Source organism: Hyla sarda, chromosome 7, assembly GCF_029499605.1.
Source record: "Hyla sarda isolate aHylSar1 chromosome 7, aHylSar1.hap1, whole genome shotgun sequence".
Taxonomy (NCBI): domain Eukaryota; kingdom Metazoa; phylum Chordata; class Amphibia; order Anura; family Hylidae; genus Hyla; species Hyla sarda.
Window position 1 is genome coordinate 113,835,594 of NC_079195.1, and position 20,165 is coordinate 113,855,758.

General features: G+C 44.8%; 1 protein-coding gene across 4 annotated transcripts in view; it reads right to left on the reverse strand.

The window, feature by feature from the left end:
• Positions 1-17,387: 17,387 nt before the first annotated feature.
• NPFFR1 (neuropeptide FF receptor 1) overlaps positions 17,388-20,165 on the reverse strand; it is a 458,339-nt gene continuing 455,561 nt past the window's right edge. For all 4 annotated transcript variants that reach the window (XM_056530486.1, XM_056530488.1, XM_056530485.1 and 1 more), the window contains exon 4: positions 17,388-19,371. In XM_056530486.1, coding sequence (XP_056386461.1) covers positions 18,483-19,371 — 889 coding nt within the window. In that variant the 3' untranslated portion in view covers positions 17,388-18,482. The remainder of the gene's footprint in view (positions 19,372-20,165) is intronic.

The following is a 20,165-nucleotide window of genomic DNA, read 5'->3' on the forward strand; positions in this document are numbered from 1 at the left end:
AACTATTGCACTTTTTCACTTTTAATTTTCACTTATCGGTATTGGTAACTATTGCACTTTTTCACTTTTAATTTTCACTTTTAATTTACCTGTAGTTAGTATTTACACTGGAGTCTCCAATATATACAAATATAGAGGGAGATCGTTGTTAATATGGTCCCCATGGTTTCGGAGTTAGTTCCCCGTATTATGCTTTATTCTATGATGTGTCATGTGACCAGGATGGTCACCTGACATGTCCTCGGCTCAGTCAGCGGGTTATCACTGTCACGATTCGGCTTGCGGGTTGTGGATCCGCTGTGTCAGCGAGGGATTGGCGTGGACCGTGCTAGTGGACCGGTTCTAAGAGGCTACTGGTTTTCACCAGAGCCCGCCGCAAAGCGGGATGGTCTTGCTGCGGCAGTAGCAACCAGGTCGTATCCACTAGCAACGGCTCAACCTCGCTGACTGCTGAGAAGGCGTGGGACAGAAGGACTAGGCAGAGGCAAGGTCAGACGTAGCAGAAGGTCGGGGGCAGGCGGCAAGGTTCGTAGTCAGGATGGATAGCAGAAGTTCAGGTACACAGGCTTTGGACACACTAAACGCTTTCACTGGCACAAGGCAACAAGATCCGGCAAGGGAGTGCAAGGGAGGAAATCAGATATAGCCAGGGAGCAGATGGAAGCCAATTAAGCTAATTGGGCCAGGCACCAATCATTGGTGCACTGGCCCTTTAAGTCTCAGAGAGCTGGCGCGCGCGCGCCCTAGAGAGCGGAGCCGCGCGCGCCAGCACAAGACAGCAGGGGACCGGGACGGGTAAGTGACCTGGGATGCGATTCGCGAGCGGGCGCGTCCCGCTGTGCGAATCGCATCCCCGACGGCCATGACAGTGCAGCGCTCCCGGTCAGCGGGACTGACCGGGGCGCTGCAGGGAGAAAGACGCCGTGAGCGCTCCGGGGAGGAGCGGGGACCCGGAGCGCTAGGCGTAACAGTACCCCCCCCCTTAGGTCTCCCCTTTTCTTTGTCCGGTAACTGCCTCCCCTGGGATGAGGACACCGGGAAAGAATGGAGGGTTTCCTCAACGGCAGGCAGTACAGCAGGAGTGGGAATGGGGAGGGAGGGCAGAGGGCGAAGCCTGGCACGGGGCAGTGTGACACCAGGACGGGGGCCATGAGGAGGCACTGAGGTTTGCCTGACGGGACTGGGAGGGGGGGAGAGGCACTTCCTATGGCAGGCAGAGTCCCAGTTCTTGATCTCCCCGGTGGTCCAATCAAGGGTGGGGGAATGAAGCCGGAGCCATGGCAGACCGAGGAGGACCTCAGAGGTACAGCTGGGTAGGACGAAGAGCTCAATCACTTCGCGATGGGGTCCGATACACATCAGGAGGGGTTCTGTGCGGTAACGCACAGTGCAATCCAGTCTGGCTCCATTGACCGCGGAAATGTAGAGCGGCTTGACGAGACGGGTCACCGGGATGCGGAATTTATTCACAAAAGACTCCAAAATAAAATTCCCGGAGGCACCAGAGTCCAAGCAGGCCAGGACTGAGAGGGAAGAGTTGGCTGAAGGAGAAATCCGCACGGGCACCGTGAGACATGGAGAAGCAGACTTAGAACCAAGAGACGCCACACCCACGTGAGCTGGGTGCGTGCGTGCGTTTCCCAGACGTGGAGGACGGATAGGGCAATCCACCAAGAAGTGCTCGGTACTGGCACAGTACAGACAGAGATTTTCTTCCCTACGGCGATTCCTCTCTTCCTGGGTCAGGCGAGACCGATCCACTTGCATGGCCTCCTCGGCGGGAGGCCCAGGCGTAGACTGCAAAGGATGCTGTGGGAGAGGTGCCCAGAGATCTAAGTCTTTTTCCTGGCGGAGCTCTTGGTGTCGCTCAGAAAAACGCATGTCAATGCGGGTAGCCAAATGGATGAGTTCTTGGAGGTTGGCAGGAATCTCTCGTGCGGCCAGCACATCCTTGACGCGACTGGATAGGCCTTTTTTAAAGGTCGCGCAGAGAGCCTCATTATTCCATGATAACTCGGAAGCAAGAGTACGAAATTGGATGGCGTACTCGCCCACTGAAGAATTACCCTGGACCAGGTTCAACAGGGCAGTCTCGGCAGAAGAAGCTTGGGCTGGCTCCTCGTAGACACTCCGGACTTCAGCGAAGAAGGCCTGGACTGTGGCTGTGGCAGGATCATTGCGGTCCCAGAGCGGTGTGGCCCAAGACAAGGCCTTTCCTGAAAGAAGGCTTACTACAAACGCCACCTTAGACCGTTCTGTAGGAAACAAGTCCGACAACATCTCCATATGCAGGGAACACTGAGACAAAAATCCACGGCAGAGTTTAGAGTCCCCATCAAATTTGTCCGGCAGGGACAAGCGGAGGCTAGGAGCGGCCACTCGCTGCGGAGGAGGTGCAGGAGCTGGCGGAGGAGATGGTTGCTGCTGTAGCAGAGGCAGAAGTTGCTGTAACATGGCGGTCAACTGCGACAGCTGCTGTCCTTGTTGGGCAATCTGCTGCGATTGCTGAGCGACCACCGTGGGAAGATCAGCAAGACTTGGCAGCGGCACCTCAGCGGGATCCATGGCCGGATCTACTGTCACGATTCGGCTTGCGGGTTGTGGATCCGCTGTGTCAGTGAGGGATTGGCGTGGACCGTGCTAGTGGACCGGTTCTAAGAGGCTACTGGTTTTCACCAGAGCCCGCCGCAAAGCGGGATGGTCTTGCTGCGGCAGTAGCAACCAGGTCGTATCCACTAGCAACGGCTCAACCTCGCTGACTGCTGAGAAGGCGTGGGACAGAAGGACTAGGCAGAGGCAAGGTCAGACGTAGCAGAAGGTCGGGGGCAGGCGGCAAGGTTCGTAGTCAGGATGGATAGCAGAAGTTCAGGTACACAGGCTTTGGACACACTAAACGCTTTCACTGGCACAAGGCAACAAGATCCGGCAAGGGAGTGCAAGGGAGGAGATCAGATATAGCCAGGGAGCAGATGGAAGCCAATTAAGCTAATTGGGCCAGGCACCAATCATTGGTGCACTGGCCCTTTAAGTCTCAGAGAGCTGGCGCGCGCGCGCCCTAGAGAGCGGAGCCGCGCGCGCCAGCACAAGACAGCAGGGGACCGGGACGGGTAAGTGACCTGGGATGCGATTCGCGAGCGGGCGCGTCCCGCTGTGCGAATCGCATCCCCGACGGCCATGACAGTGCAGCGCTCCCGGTCAGCGGGACTGACCGGGGCGCTGCAGGGAGAAAGACGCCGTGAGCGCTCCGGGGAGGAGCGGGGACCCGGAGCGCTAGGCGTAACAATCACATGATGGTAGGATCTCACGATAATACAATGAATCCCGTGACCCTTAGATCTTTAGGTAGTGAGACCATTCTCCTTGACTCTCGCGATACGTAGTCACATGACACGACGGGTCATGTGACACGGCGCGAAGTAAGGAAGCAGGGATGACGCACACCCGGAGGTGAGGCAATATTACGTAGACACATATGATAGGCTATTTAGGTGTATAAATAGGTGGCAGACCCACAGTAAACTACGCCCCGGAAGAAGCATTTAACTGCGAAACGTTGGGTGACGGAGGTCCTGGTGTGTCCTTAGAAGGTGAAGTGAACAACCTCTTGCTATGTGTATAAATGTATATGGCTGTTACCTTACTGGGTGTAGCCACTAGTTGGGACACTTTTGTTATTACAAAGTAGGCTCTTTTAGCCATCTGTATATACAGGCATTTTTTGGGGGATTAACCCCTTGTTCTATGGACCTCCGGTTGTGTATCTGTAGGACCATCTTGGTATTTTGTACCTTTTTTTAAATGTTTTTAAATGTATGTCTTTTTTTCTAAACAATAAAGTTTGAAATTTGTGTCCCAGAATACCTTGGTTTTTCTTTGATGTTATAATTTGCATGGTATGGGAATATACATATAGATGTTGACATTTTGTATGCATATATTAATTTTGTTTATCAGGACCTCCAAGGTTGAAATTGTCGCCATTTTCCAGAAACCCACAATGGCTATTTTAGCCAGAATGCATATTATACAAAACAGTCTCTAGAGTCCCGAGGCAGGCTACAGGTTCCAAAGAAGAGTAGTACTGCTTGTGGTGACCAAAGGACATGTCTCCCAAAGAGTTCCTGCATTAATAATTTACAAGATGTCCAAAAGGGTGTAAGTATTGGGCAGAACCATAAGACATGGAGGAGAGTACCGTGCATTATGCACCCACGCCAGCAGTCATGTGAAACTGTGGGGTAGATCTTACATAAACAATCAGGAGTATAATACCATCGTAATATGGTTTTGAGGGCTTACTCCAAGTGGGATGAACACTGAAAGGCAGAGTGGATAGCCTTGAATGCCCTCTGCCAGTTTTTCATGGGGATAGTAAGTCTAAGCTCCCTCTCCCACATCATCAGAGGATATGATTTAGTGAGGGTGTTTGGTTGTAAAAGGTTGGTATTGAACGTTTTTTTAGGAGTGGTTGTCAAGCTATCCAGAGGGAGATCCTAAGCCCCCCGAGAGTTTCGGCTTGGTGAGAATGTGTGCAGAAAGCCTTGATCTTTTTTCCACCCAAATAAAGGAGGACAGAAGTGTATTAGCTTTTGTGAAGAAGGATGAGGGAAGGGAGATTGGCAGGGTACGGAAAAGGTATAGAAATCTAGGGAGGAGAAACATTTTGAAGGAAGCTATTCTGCCCACCGATGATATTTTAAATTTAGCTAGTCTGTCCGCTTCAGCAGTTTGCGAAGTAGCACATAATTCTGTTGATACAGGGTTTTGTGGGGGTAAGAAAGATGAATGCTCAGGTATTGGATAGAGATAGTGCGCCAATCGAAGGAATAGGTGGATTTTAGCATAGCTAAATGAATTGGGGTTAGATTAAGGGTGAGAGTCTGCGTTTTAGAGGTATTTAGGAGGTAGTAGGAACAGTTGCCAAACCTATGCACCAAGTCCATAACAGTCACCAGAGACTCCACTGGGTTTGTGAGAGACAAAATAACATGATCTGCGTATAAAGAGATTGTGTGGTCTTGTCATCCAATAAGGACGAGCACAGGAGCATGTCTTGCGTCAAGGGCTCCATGGACAAAATATATATGAGTGGAAATAATGGGCAGCCCTGTCGGGAGCCATTGGTAATATAAAACATGTCTGAATGGGAGCCGTTAGCCAAAACTTTAGCAGAAGGAGAAGTATATAGGGAAGAGAGAGTGAATAGTATCGGACCAGCAAAGCCCATGTGAGAGAGAAGGCATACGACCACCGAAGGGTTTGTTAACTCCTATTATAAGCATTTCCAAACCCTCCTAGCACCACATCTAGCAAATTTTTGTAACGCAGCCATCTCCACTGGAGCACTTCCCCAGGAGATCCTTCACGCCACTATCGTCACCGAAGGCGATTGAAGGCCTTCTCGAACCTTCAGGCCATTATCGTCACTGAAGGCGATTGAAGGCCTTCTCGACATCTAAAGCCAGGACAACCACCTGAACGCCAGCAAAAATGAGCAAAAATGTTTAGCAGGTGTCTAGTATTATCAGTCCTGTCGGCCCGCCACAAATCCGGCTTGATCAGTAGAAATGAATGATGGAAGGACCAAAGAAATGCATGTAGCCAGAATTTTGGCATAGATTTTTATGTCCTGGTTCAAAAGTGAGATGGGCCTAAAATTTTGGGGTTTGTCTGGCGGTTTGCCTGGATTCGGCAGGGTGACGATAGTGGCCTGAAGGTTCTCCTGGGGAAGTGCTCCAGTGGAGATGGCTGCGTTACAAAAATTTGCTAGATGTGGTGCTAGGAGGGTTTGGAAATGCTTATAATAGGAGTTAACAAACCCATCGGGGCCCGGAGCTTTATCCAGCAGTAGTGATCTGATGTTTTTTTGAAATTCCTCCACTGTTATCTCCGTGTTCAATGAGGCCAGGTGGTTCGGTGAGAGAGTGGGAAGGTGGAGAGTGTAGAGAAAGTTAGTGGTGGTAAGTGAGAGGTCAGGAGGGGAAAGAATGGTGTCTTGGAGATTATATAGCCCATAGTAGAAGGTAAGGAAACTATTAGCTATTTCTGTCAGTGTACATAGTTTGGTCTGCGTGTTCGGGTGTATCAAATATGGGATTCGAGATTTGAGTTGGCGTTTCAGCTGGTGTGCCAATAGCTTTCCGGCTTTATTGTTTTGTGTATAATAAGTCGCCTGTAGTTTGCAATAGGATTTTACGTATGTTGTTAATAACATGCAGCGGAGGTCATGCCTCAGAGAGGCAACTTCCTTCGCGTGAGTCTCCGAGGGGTTGGACATATTAATCTGTTTCGTAATGCGGAGGCGAGAAATAATATCCTCCAACTGATTCTTGCTGCTTTTTAAGGCGCGACCCGTATTGAATACAGTAACCTCGGGTGACAGCCTTATGACAGTTCCAGAGCACGATTGGGTCAGTAACCAAATGTGCATTTAGTGAGAAGTAGTTCTCAATGTCACGCTGCAGGCAGTTAGAGTGTTCAGGGCGCAACCATAAAAAGGGGTTGCTCCTTCACCTATACATGGGGGGTGAAGAAACAGCGTCTTTGAGCTGTAATGTGATGACTGCGTGGTCTGACCATTTGATAGGTTCTATAGTGGAAGAGATGGAGGAGGGCAATAGGGACCTATCTGACAGAAGCATATCTATGCGCGAGTAAGAATTATGTACTGGTGAGAGAAAAGTATAGTCTCTGTCTGTGGTGTGGTGAACCCTCCAAATGTCATACAAGTCTTCTTCATAGAGAAATTAGGATAGAGAAGAGGATGGAAAGCGGGAGGTGGAGGCGGAATCTAGAGTAGAGTCTGAGATTGTGTTAAAGTCCCCACATTTTTTCAAGAATCTAAGAATCTACTCTTTTCAAGAATCTAAGTTGGCCTCGGTTGGGAGCATATAGAGCCGCCATGGTTAGAGGAGCAGCATTAATTACACACCGGAGGATCACATACCTGCCCTGTCGATCCGTCACCATCCGTCAGTAAAGTTCACTGTATTCTTGATGGCGATTGTGACCCAGCTGGATTTTGAGCTATAGTGGGAATGATAAAAGTGTGAAAGTTGTGAATGTTGAAGACGGGATGCATCTTTAGATATATGCAAGCATAGGACATCACATTTTAGAGTCCTCACCTCCCTCTATAGCTGCGAACGTTTGTAAGGGGTATTAAGCCTATTCACATTAAGGCTTTCTATAGATATGACTATCTTGTTGATAAATGCTTAACTGCAAGTAAGTGTAGCAAGGTGTATAACATAAAGGGACTGGGCACACCTCCCAGCCAGCATGTGTCTTGTCACCCTAGTATTCGCTCCATAGACCTTGATAATTGACATTGTAAGGAACACAAACCAGACAACAGAAATAGCCACATAACAGTGACACTGGCAAACATGGATGGCTTCAGCCAAACACCATCCGTCTCGAAGTGGGGGTTAAAGTCTACTCTGAAGCCAAGGAAAATGGGTAGCATGCCAGAGCCCGCAACCTATAAGCTAAAAGAAGACATCACCGTCTATTTCAAGCTACATCCCAGTCTTTTGGAACCCGATCCACTCTGGCAGATTTGCGTGGTCCATCTCGAGTAGTTAGTGCGATGTTCCAGGAGGTCAGCAGAGATTCTCCTTCCGTTAGGGACCTCACAACATGTACTGTATTATCCCTTTTGATTAGAAGCTGAGTTGGGAAGCCCCAGCGATATGGCACCTTAGCTGATCTACAGTCCACTGTTGCGTCTGGAGAGTTCCATCAACCATTCCTTAACATGGTAGAAGTGTACCCGAGCCAAGATGTCCCTCGGGACTGTATCATCTAAGTAGTTTGGACGTGGAATAGGATGAGCTCTGTCCACAACCACTTCATGAGGTGTATAAGTAGGGAGCACTGTTTTAACCCCTTAAGGACCCAGCCCATTTTCACCTTAAGGACCCGGCCATTTTTTTGCACATCTGGCCACTGTCACTTTATGTATTAGTAACTCTGGGATGCTTTTACTTTTCATTCTGATTCCGAGACTGTTTTTTTGAGACAAATTCCACTTTATGTTAGTGGTAAAATTTTGTCAATACTTGCATCATTTCTTGGCGAAAAATTCCAAAATTGGATGAAAAAATAAAAAAATTAGCATTTTTAACTTTGAAGCTCTTTGCTTATAAGGAAAATGGATATTCTAAATGAATTATATATTGATTCACATATACAATATATCTACTTTATGTTGGCATCATAAAGTTGACATGTTTATTCTTTTGGAAGACATCAGAGGGCTCCAAAGTTCAGCAGCAATTTTCCAATTTTTCACAACATTTTCAAAATCTTTCAGGGACCAGTTCAGGTTTGAAGTGGATTTGAAGGGCCTTCATATTAGAAATACCCCATTATAAAAACTGTACACCTCAAAGTATTCAAAATTACATTCAAAAATTTTGTTAACCCTTTAGATGTTTCACAGGAGTAAGCAAATTGAAGGAGAAAATTCAAAATCTTCATTTTTTACACTCGCATGTTCTTGTAGACCCAGTTTTTGAATTTTTACAAGGGGTAAAAGGAGAGAAATCTTCCTAAAATGTGTAACCCAATTTCTCTTGAGTAAGGAAATACCTCATGTGTATGTCAAGTGCTCTGTGGGTGCACTAGAGGGCTCAGAAGGGAAGGAGCGTCAGTGGGATTTTGGAGAGTGAGTTTTTCTGAAATGATTTTTGTGGGGAATGTCACATTTAAGAAGCCCCTATGGTGCAAGAACAGCAAAAAAAAAAAAAAAAACATGGCATACTATTTTGGAAACTACACCCCTCAAGGAACGTAACAAGGGGTAGAGTGAGCCTTAAGACCCCACAGGTCTTTTCGTTAAAGTTGAATGTGTAAATGATTTTTTTTTTTTTCACTAAAATGCTAGTTTTCCCCCAAATTTATAACAGGTAATAGGAGAAAATGCCCCACAAAATGTGTAATCCCATCTCTTCTGAGTATGGAAATACCCCATGTGTGGATGTCAAGTGCTCTGCTGGTGCACTACAATGCTCAGATAAGAAGTCACCTTTGGCTTTTGGTAAGTAAATTTTGCTGAAATGGTTTTTGGGGGGCATGTTGCATTTAGGAAGCCCCTATGGTGCCATAACAGCAAAAAACAAAACACATGGCATACTATTTTGGAAACTACACCCCTCAAGGAACGTAACAAGGGGTACAGTGAGCCTTAACACCCCACAGGTGTTTGACAAAATTCCGCTAAAGTTGGAGGTGAAAATACATTGCCCCATAACCTCTTAGGACGTCATACCTAGTGACGAAACATGTTAGGGGGGGGCACTGTAGAAGTGTTTTAATAACAGCACGAACACCCAATAAGGCATATACTGCAGATATGCCAAGTGGAAAATCAGAGTACGCCAAATGAGCGACTAATACTACAAACTGGTGTTGTATGTGCTGGGTTTTTAACTCATCTATACTCACCATTTATAATTTAGATACCACATTAAAAGTTTTAAAAGTTTCAGTGAGGGATAAAAGTGGACCTTTTACTCTGTCTTTAATTGACAGAGTTGCTTTGCAAAAATAATGTATGTTAGTCCATCCCTCATTTGGGTCTCTTTGATTTATAAATGCTCACTGTACCCCTACTTAAATTCTGTGAGGGTGTAGTTTCCAAAATGGGGTCACATGTGGGGGGGAGGGGGGGGGGTCCACTGTTCTGGCACTATGGGGGCTTTGTAAACACACATGACCTTCAATTCCAGACACATTCTTTCTTCAAAATCCCAATGGCGCTCCTTCTCTTCTGAGCATTGTAATTCGCCCGCACAGCATTTTACATCCACATATTAGGTATGTTCTTACTCAGGGTTACAAATTTTGGGGGACTTTTTGTCCTATTCTCCCTTGTGAAAATGAAACATTTTGGGTAACACCAGCATTTTAGTAAAAAACTTTTTTTTTTTCCTTTTCACATCCAACTCTAACGAAAATCGTCAAACACCTGTGGGGTGTTAAGTTCACTATACCCCTTGTTACATTCCGTGAGGGGTGTAGTTTCCAAAATGGGGTCACATGTGGGTATTTATTGTTTGGCGTTTATGTCAGAACCGCTGTAAAATCAGCCACCCCTCTGCAAATCACCAATTTAGGCCTCAAATGCACATGGTGCGTTCTCACTTCTGATCCATGTTGTGCGCCCGCAGAGCATTTTACGCCCAAATATGGGGTATTTCCATACTCAGGAGAAATTGCGTTACAAATTTTGGGGGTATTTTTTTCCTTTTACCGCTTGTGAAAATTAAAAGTATGGGGCAACACCAGCATGTTAGTGTAAAAAAAGAAAACATTTTTACACTAACATGCTGGTGTAGACCCCAACTTTACCTTTTCATAAGAGGTAAAAAGAGAAAAAGCCCCCCCAAAATTTGTAAAGCAATTTCTCCTGAGTACGGAAATACCCCATATCGGAAATACCCCATATCTGGCCCTAAACTATTTCCTTGAAATAAGACAGGGCTCCAAAGCGAAAGAGCGACTTGCGCATTTGAGGCCTATTTTTGGGATTTGCATCCGCAGTGTTTCCCAAACAGGGTGTTTCCAGCTGTTGCAAAACTCCCAGCATGGCTTGACAGTCAGTGGCTGTACTGCAATACTGGGAGTTATTGTTTTTCAACAGCTGGAGGCTCCGTTTAGGAAACAGTGGCGTACAAGATGTTTTACATTTTTATTGGGGGGGGGGTGTAACTGTGTAGGGGATATATGTGTATATGTAGTGTTTTACTTTTTGTTTTGTGTAGTGTAGTGTTTTTAGGGTACATTCACACGGGCGGGTTTACAGTGAGTTTCTCGCTGGGAGTTTGAGCTGCGGCGTAAAATTTGTCGCATCTCAAACTTGTAGCAGAAAGCTCGCTGTAAAACCACCTGTGTGAATGTACCCTGTACATTCACATGGGGGGCAAACCGCCAGCTGTTGCAAAACTACAACTCCCAGCATGCACTGACAGACCATACATGCTGGGAGTTGTAGTTATGCAACAGCTGGAGGCACATTGGTTGCGCAACACTGAGAGTTTGTTTCTTAACTCAGTGTTTCGCAACCAGTGTGCCTCCAGCTGTTGCAAAACTAGAACTCCCAGCATGTACAGTCTCTCAGTGCATGCTGGGAGTTGTATTTTTGACACAGCTGGAGGCACACTGGTTGCGAAACACTGAGTTAGGATATCAACTCTGTTTTACAACCAATATGTCTCCAGCTGTTGCAAAACTGCAACACTCAGCATGCATTGAAAGTGGAAGGGCATGCTGAGAGTTGTAGTTTTGCAACAGCTGGAGGCACACTGCTACAACTCCCAGCATGCCCTTTGGTAGTTTGTGCATGCTGGAAGTTGTAGTTATGCAACAGCTGGACGTACACTTTTTTATATAAAAAATGTGCCTCCAGCAGTTGCATAACTACAACCCCCAGCATGTACAGACTACCACAGGGCATGCTGGGAATTGTAGTTGGAACTCCAGCTGTTGCAAAACTACAACTCCCAGCATGCCCTTTGGCTGTGCATGCTGAGAGTTGTTGCTAAGCAGCAGCAGGAGGTGAACAGGCCTCACCTCCTGCTGTATCCTGCTGCCCGGACTGCCGCCAGGACCATCACCGCTGCTGCCACCACAACCTGTCGCTGCCGCTCCTGAGGGGACCCTCACCGAACGAGGGAAAGGTAGGAGAACCCCGCCGGCCCTGATCTCCACCCTGATCGCCTCCCAGCAGGACAGTGATTGATCGGTCATTCCACCCATGCCACCTCACTCCTGCTGACTTTTACCGGGTCACCAGAGACCCGACTGACCTGGAATCGTCGCAAATCGTCACCCGGCGCGCAGCAGGGGCCGAAATTCCCATGGGTATACAGGTACACCCTGGGTCCTTAACTACCAGGAAGCCAGTGCGTACCCATACGCCCTGGGTCCTTAAGGGGTTAGGGAGAGTATAGACATAATCCGAAATGTCTGCCGGGGCAACTGTTTCAGGCACCCTTAGTTTTACATTGTTGTGGCAGCTGCGGTCCTCCAAGTCCGCCACTTTCACTTGCAGAGCTGCAATAGTGTCTTCAGCCTCGTAGTGTAAGTCTATGAGGGAGTTATGCGAGTCTGCAAAGCCTCCAAATATAGTCTCCAAATGGTCCACCCTGCCACCCAGGTTTACTTCATTTTGTATGGGCTGCACAATGTTGTGAATATCTTGGAGGAAGGTGGTGCGTAACAGTAACAGCATGTCTTTCATTGCAGAGACTGATTTAATACTGGAAGTGCAGCCAATAAGTCTGAGCTGTCAGCTGGGGCTCTCATGAGAGGGTAAGTTCCTACCTCCTGATGCTGCGATGCCCTGGATAGCTGCAGCCGTCGCTGAGTAGGGAAGCAACCCACGATCCCCGGCGACGAGCAGGAGCTGCATGGTTCCGGACGGGTTTCCAGAACGCTGTGAGTGGGTGAACTGGCATGTCCACCAAACCCCGGGGAGTCCCCGTGTCAGGGGCCACATTCAGTACAGGGCAGAAGCTGATCTGTGGCGTAGCGGGGAAAGCATTGCTGCTCTATTTCTGCCATGAGGTGAGTGTGGTTGCGGTGCCACGGATGCGCAGCCGCTACCGGGAAAAGCAGAATTTAGCTAAAGAGTGGCAGCAGAGTGTCTTTTTCTTTCTCAATGGCATGGCAGGAGGTCTTTAGGGTACAAAAGAGGCCAATTGCGAGCGGTGATGTGCTGTATATCAGTCGCTTTGGCAGGCAGGTAGAGGAGCTGAATTAGCGTGCAACCATCCGACTCAGCTGCCAGGCCATGCCACCCGTCAAAACTGTTTTTTTTTACTATTGGGAAAAGAGTTGAGTTTTATTTTTTATTGGGAGAGGGGCTTAGTCACTTTTATTAAAACATTTTTTTTTCTTTACCATTTATTGTAATCTTTAGATTGCTAATACTGATAAGTGTTATGCATAGGCATAGCACTAATCAGTGTTATCTGCTTTTCTGGTCTGCTAGAAGGTTGACAAGAGTAGAAAATCACAGCAGATGGCTGGGAGCAGGTGAGTATAGCTTCAGCGACCATTTTTACTGATTGAACCACTGCGTTTTCACTGTGGGTGGTCCGATCAGTCCTCTGTACAACCACCGCACACTTCCCATGCCGTGATCTGTACTGATCAAGGCATCTGAAGGGATAATGGCATGCATTAGCATGATTACTGATGTCTACCACTATCGGCGGGTCCCTGGCTGGGGCCTACGATGCGAGTGCAGCTCCTGTGCTCACCTCATAGTCAGGTTGAGACTCGGGACATAAAATATGCCCTGGTGTGCCAAGTACCATGGTTAATACTGAGACCATACTAAGAAATAGTATTTTGAATTGATATTTAGAGTTTCTTGGATGTAAGACAACAACACAGGTATAAAAAATAATGAAATATTTTATTTTCTAACATCAATGTCAAAAATTACAGCTACAGATAATTCACAAGCTATTGGTGAACTTAAATATGATTATCTTTGCAGTTGATTGTTCTGTAGATTTAAAAATTCTTACAGGACATCCACACACAGTGCAAAAGAAAAACACTATATATATGACTTTTTTTTTTAAATACAAGGCCCTTCTGTGCAGTACGTAGTAAATAGATTACATAAATCACATGAATAGCAAGAAAATATAATATCATTGCACTGTACGTTCTGAAAGTCAAGGTCTAGAAATATTGACTGTGTTTTTCCTATGTATGTATTGTACTTTGCTTTTAATCAACAGTGGACAGCAAACTTATTTTTGGAGGCCACAATAATGGATGAGTACCTTTGAGAACCCTCAGTCTTTGAAGCAAGTATTGCAGACAGTTTATTTACTAGATTTTCAGTATTTAACTTGTATTGTTCTTGACACTGCTCTAAAAGCAACTCTATCTGTAGTCACAAATCATACCCTGTTCCTTCATGCCTAGAAATACATTTTTGTCCCTAGGGGTGCTGAAGTCCTATATGAACCGTCCACATGTAACAATTTATTTTTAGATATTCTTCACTGTCAGGCAGGCACTGGGAAATTTTAGGGAGTTAAAGTTAATTAAAATGGTTCTCTGCATCTGACAGGTGCCCTACTGTCTGGATTAAGTCATTTGCATATACCAATTTAGGTACACCAGCACCATTCAGACACCACACCATAGTGTACCCTGGGGGCTAGGATTTTTTAACTGTGCTGACTCCCAATTACAAAAGTTGCATGGGTCTTTATGGGGACATACAGGGTCCAGCCAGACCACAAAGCTACTGCGTCACAAGAAAGTCAGACCATCCTCCTCATTGGCATCACAACCTATGTCAAAGTCACAGATTTCCAGAGCAGAAGGTATAGTGAGGACCAAAAACAGAAAGGATTTTCTTTATTCAGGCAAGAAAAATGCAATTTATACAGAATCAAAGGTTGGCAATAGAGTTCGTGTTTTTTCGACAGTAATTTCTAAACAGTTCCCACAAATCAAAAATATTGTTATGAATAATCTCAATTTTTTAAAACAGGATCAGATACTGGATCAAATCTTGCAGTCTGGATATTGCTGTGTTGCCAAGCACAATTGTACAATTGGTAACATTGTTTCACCTAGTCATTTTGTAGGATCAGAAAAATGCACTAACAACCCGGATAGTTCTGCCTGGCTGAGATACAAAGAGTCAGTACATTGCGGTAAAGGCTAGATTTTCTACCTGCAAATACATGGTTAAAATAATATCTGTTAAGTCAGAGTCAAATGGTCAGTATCACAACATCAATTCCTATATTTCTTGTGAGACGGGTTATGTAGTTTATTGCATTACCTGCTCTATATGCAAACTACAATATATAGGTTCAACATCACGAAAACTCAAACATAAAATTTCCGAACACATCACTGATGCAAGACCCACTTACCTTGTTCACACGAGAGCGCTTTCGGGCGCATCCAGACACTTTCGAGACACACATAATGGAGGTTATTCCTCCATGTGAGTGACTCCAATTGAAAGAGTTACTAAACCTCCCCGTGGGGGAAACAGGCGTAAGAAGTTAGTTACACGTGAAGCCTTTTGGATTGTAAAAATGGGGTCTCGTTTTCCACAAGGTATGTATTATAGAACAGATATCGTGCTTTTTTTAATTGAGTTTCTATATGTTATAGCAGTGTTCTTATGCCTTATTCACACTTTGCGGCTTTGAGTAATTCTGTGTAATGCTGTTGATATTGAAGAGTGGCTATATATTGATTCATGGCCATTATAATCTTCATTCTTAATATTGACATCGTTTCATATATGGTATTGAAATATATAAGAATTGTCAGAATTATTTCAATTTCTGTGAATACTATTTACATTTGTAAGGGTTAATTGGTGTTTTGATATAAACAGGAAGGGATCATGATTAGGAGCAAGACGGAGGGACCTATATGGCTACAGTTGCCTTTATTCGGAAAAGTATTATGTGAAGATTAGACCTTGACAAAGGGTAAACCCGAAACGCGTTGGTCACTATGTGATTTTATCGATCTCGTCGTGTAATGTTATTTGAAATGCATGTTTTATGAAATCATCGCCTGATTGCTGGGATACTTCACCACACCTGAGGTTTACTCTGTGCTGATCTACTCCTGCAAACGGCTGCTACGTGCGCCTGGCCGAATTTTCTCTGTGGACTCACATACATGGTGGGGTGAGCTGAAACTTTTTTCCTTTTTGTCTATGTCAAAGTCATACCATATATAAAAACTGTTTCCATCCTCCATAATCAAACAGAGACCTTGAAACAAAGTATTTTGTATTTGCATTTGCCAACATTTATACAATGATTAAACTTAATTTACTTTACATAAACTGAAAATCCCATTTCATTTTATTATTTTATGCACTGAGAATATACTGGAATCAGTATACCACTATAGAAAAAATATTTTACAATTAGACAATATATATAACAACATATATGATCCACTAATGGTGATGTGAAAATCTCATCAAATGTTCATAAGCATATGAAAGTGTTAATTTCTTCACCTGATCCAATTAAAGGGGTATGCCAAGTAGATTTTTTTAAATTTATTGTGCTCAGCCTGGGGAGAAACATAAAAAGACATATACTTCTATATTGCTCCTGCCGTTGCTGCTGTCCCAGAGCTGGTCCTATTTAAAACCACTTGCTGTGTTTGGGGTGGACTCTTGTACTCCTGCCCCACTAATCAGGGGCCAGAATGGAGCCCTGCCACTGACTGAATGCACAGACCTCAAACACTGCTATGGCTGGGTTCACACTACATTTTGTCGCATGCGGGACCACATACGGCAGGGGGAGCTGAAAACTTGCACTCCCGTATGCCTTCGTATGCGGTCCCTTATGTAATTCATTTCAATGAGCTGACCAGAGTGAAACGCAGACTCCGGTCGGCTCATTTTTGCCCCGTATGCGGTTTTCCCACCGCATCTAAAATCGTGGTCGACTACGATCTTAGGTCCGGTGGAAAACCGCATACGGGGCAAAAAAGAGCCGACCGGAGTCAGCGTTTCACTCCGGTCAGCTCATTGAAATGAATTACATATGGGACCGGATACGAAGGCATACGGGAGTGCAAGTTTTCAGCTCCCCCTGCTGTATGCGGTCCCGTATGGGACAAAACATACTGTGAACCCAGCCTAACATTGTGCAATAGGACTGGCTCCTGGAGAACAGTGGCGGCAGGAACAAGGGAGGTAACTATATGCTTTTTTTTTTTTTTTAGGTTTCCCTCCAGGCTGAGCACAATAAATAAAAAAATCCTATCTATCTATCTATCTATCTATCTATCTATCTATATATATATATATATATATATATATATATATATATATATATATCTCAATGGCCCTACAATTTATTTTCCACAGTATTTACTAAGGTTTCCCTACATTTTCCACTTTTCCAACACTTTGCTTTTTTTACGCATGCTCTGATCTGTCTGGTTTTCCTCATCTCAAATGCACCACATTTTATGTGGAAACCTTAGTAAATATGTTAGGTTTTTGTGAAAACGTCGGGGACCACGCCCCCTTTCCCGACAGCCACGCCCCTTTTGGGTTTTCTTAGCAAAATGGAGAGTTAGTCGGGTTTTTTCAATTCTGGCCCAAAATCGGGCGCAGACAGAATTTCTGGCGCAATGCAACAGAATCTGGGGCACGACCCGACAAAACATGTTGGGTTTGCAATAGTAAATGAGGGCCAAAGGGGGAGATTTATCAAAACCTGTGCAGAGGAAGAGTGGTGCAGTTGCCCATAGCAACCAATCAGATCGCTCCTTTCATTTTCCACAGGCCTCTAAAGAGGCCTGTGGAAAATGAAAGAAGCAATCTGATTGGTTGCTATGGGCAACTGCACCACTCTTCCTCTGCACAGGTTTTGATAAATCTCCCCCAATGTGTGTATGTTTGTGTGTATGTATGTGTGTATGTTCCAGCATCACGTCCAAACGGCTGAAGATATTAACATGAAACTTGGCACACATGTTACTTATATGTCAACAACAAACATAGGATAGGTAATTTAACCCTTACTCACTCCCCATTTGCCAGGGGCAGGGTTTTTGTTTAAAGTCCCATACAAGTCAATGGGAAATATATGTTACTGCATAACTTCCAAACGGCTGGAGATATTTCGATAATACTTGGTCACATGTTACTTATATGTCCTCTTAAAATATAGGATAGTTAATTTACCCTTAACTACCCCCATTTGTGAGGGTCAGGGTTTTTGTCCCATTCAAATCAATGGTAAATATATGTTCCCACAAAACCTCAGTACGGCTGGAGATATTTCAATACCTGGTATACATATTATGGGTCGGGATAGGAGGTCGAGATAGGAGGTCGAAATAGGAGGACAGGATAGGAGGACGGGATATGAGGAAGTGATAGGAGGTAGAGATAGGAGGTCAAGATAGGAGGACGGGATAGGAGGTCAAGATAGGAGGACGGGATAAGAGGTCAAGATAGGTGGTCGAGATAGGAGGACAGGATAGGAGGACGGGATAGGAGGTCGAGATAGGAGGACGGAAAAGGAGGTTGGGATAGGAGGTCGAGATAGGAGGACAGGATATGAGGAAGCGATATGATGTCGAGATAGGAGGACGGGATAGGAGGTCGAGATATGAGGACGGGATAGGAGGTCGAGATAGGAGGATGGGATAGCAGGTCGGGATAGGAGGATGGGATATGGGATCGGGACATGACAACAATATATGAAGATGGGATATGAAGTCAAAAGCTTCTTCCTTTTGTTTATTTTCCTCCCCAACAAGGATTAGGAAGGAAAAACCAGGCAACACTGGGTACTCAGCTAGTTTATAATACATTTGGAGCCTATTACCAACATCACACACAATCTTTATCATCACCTGGTGATACACAAGATACATTTATTTTAGCAATCCTTTCATCTGACATATTCAGCACAAAGAGAAGTTTTAACAGATTAAATGTCCCATGCTGGAATGCTGACAGTATTATTGGAGCCTTTATTGTCAATCTCTTCAACCACCATACCATGATGGGCTATCCTCCCACTTCTTAAGGAGAACATACCACTTTTTGCTGTTGTACTGTTGCATGAGTCTGATCCTTGAGCTGAATCGCTGGGTTGTACTTCAACAAAAATCCTATTTCTTACACCAAACATGAACCCACTGTTTTTCCTTTCTGAATATGTTTCTTTGTGCTCTCTTTTTGTTGAGCAGAATTGAACTTTAAAGGCCTCCTGAAAACCCTGACGGAAATTCGCATTAAAGTAGCCATATATGATGGGATTGATGCTACTGTTGAAGAAGGCCAACCAATGAGCAAAAGGAAATATATATACAGCAATTATGTTAATCTGATGATCATTAAGATTTCCATAATCTGTGAGCAGCATTAAGGTCCAAAGCGGCAGCCAAGAAACTGTGAAGAAAAGCGCCACAATAATTAACATGTTTATTACTCTTACTTTCCTCTTGGATACTCTACGACCTTCGTGTTCTTCAGACATTGATCCTTGGATGGAGGCAGATGATTTAAAGAGTTTGAATGCAATGCGTGCATACATGATGACAATTAAGGTGAGGGGAGCGAGATATATATGAGAAAACAGGACTGTTGTGTAGATCTTTCGCATTTGCTTATCAGGCCAAGCCTCCCAACAGGTGTAGAGAGGATAGAAATTATTGTAGTCGTCTACCATGAAGTGATAGTCATCCTTGGTCACTGTCAGAGTGACTGCTGATGGACACATTATAATTAGAGCTAAAACCCATATGACAATGATCGTGAATATAGCTTTTCGTAGAGTCAACTTTTGTCGAAATGGATATACAATACAACGGAACCTGCAAAAAAAAAAAAAAAAATCAGTTAGCAATGCTCATTGGAACCATCTAAACATTTCCTTTAAAACAACATGATTGTTTTTTATTTTCCGGTCAGGACATGGATACAATAATATATCTTTTTTGATCTGGGTGACCCAGTCTATATGTGTATTACATGAGGGTTATAGCCTGTTTAAAATAAAGTCAATAAGTAACTTATGCACCTGTTGTGAACAATTTTTAATTGTATTTAAACACTCTTTTACATGGTCTCTTTCCATCATTATTGTGTGATAGGAAACTACTATTATGTGTCATGCTGCAGCATAATTCATCTAACTTCTACACAAAGGGGGAGATTTATCAAAAATTGTGCAGAGGTAAAGTTGACCAGTTGCCCATAAAACCAATCAGATTGCTTCTTTTCTTTTTCAGAGGCCTTTTTGAGAATTAAAGGAGCAATATGATTGGTTGCTATGGGCAACTATGTCTAAGTCTTTTTGTGATCAGATCCTCATCCTCTATGTGAAGACAATAATATAACCCTGCCAGACACCGTGCCCCCTGACTATAATCCTTCCACTCACTGTAGCCTCTAAATGTAGCCCTGCCACACAATGTACCATCTGAATATTGCCCTGGCAAATTCTGTATTGCCCTGGCAAATACTGTACTCTCTAAATTTAATACAATAAAATTCTGTGTCCCTGAATATGACCCAGACAGATGCTGTAAACTCTGAATATAACACCTCCACACATGATGCCCTCCGGTGTGCGTCCCCTGCGTCGTTGCTATGCACTGCACAGCGC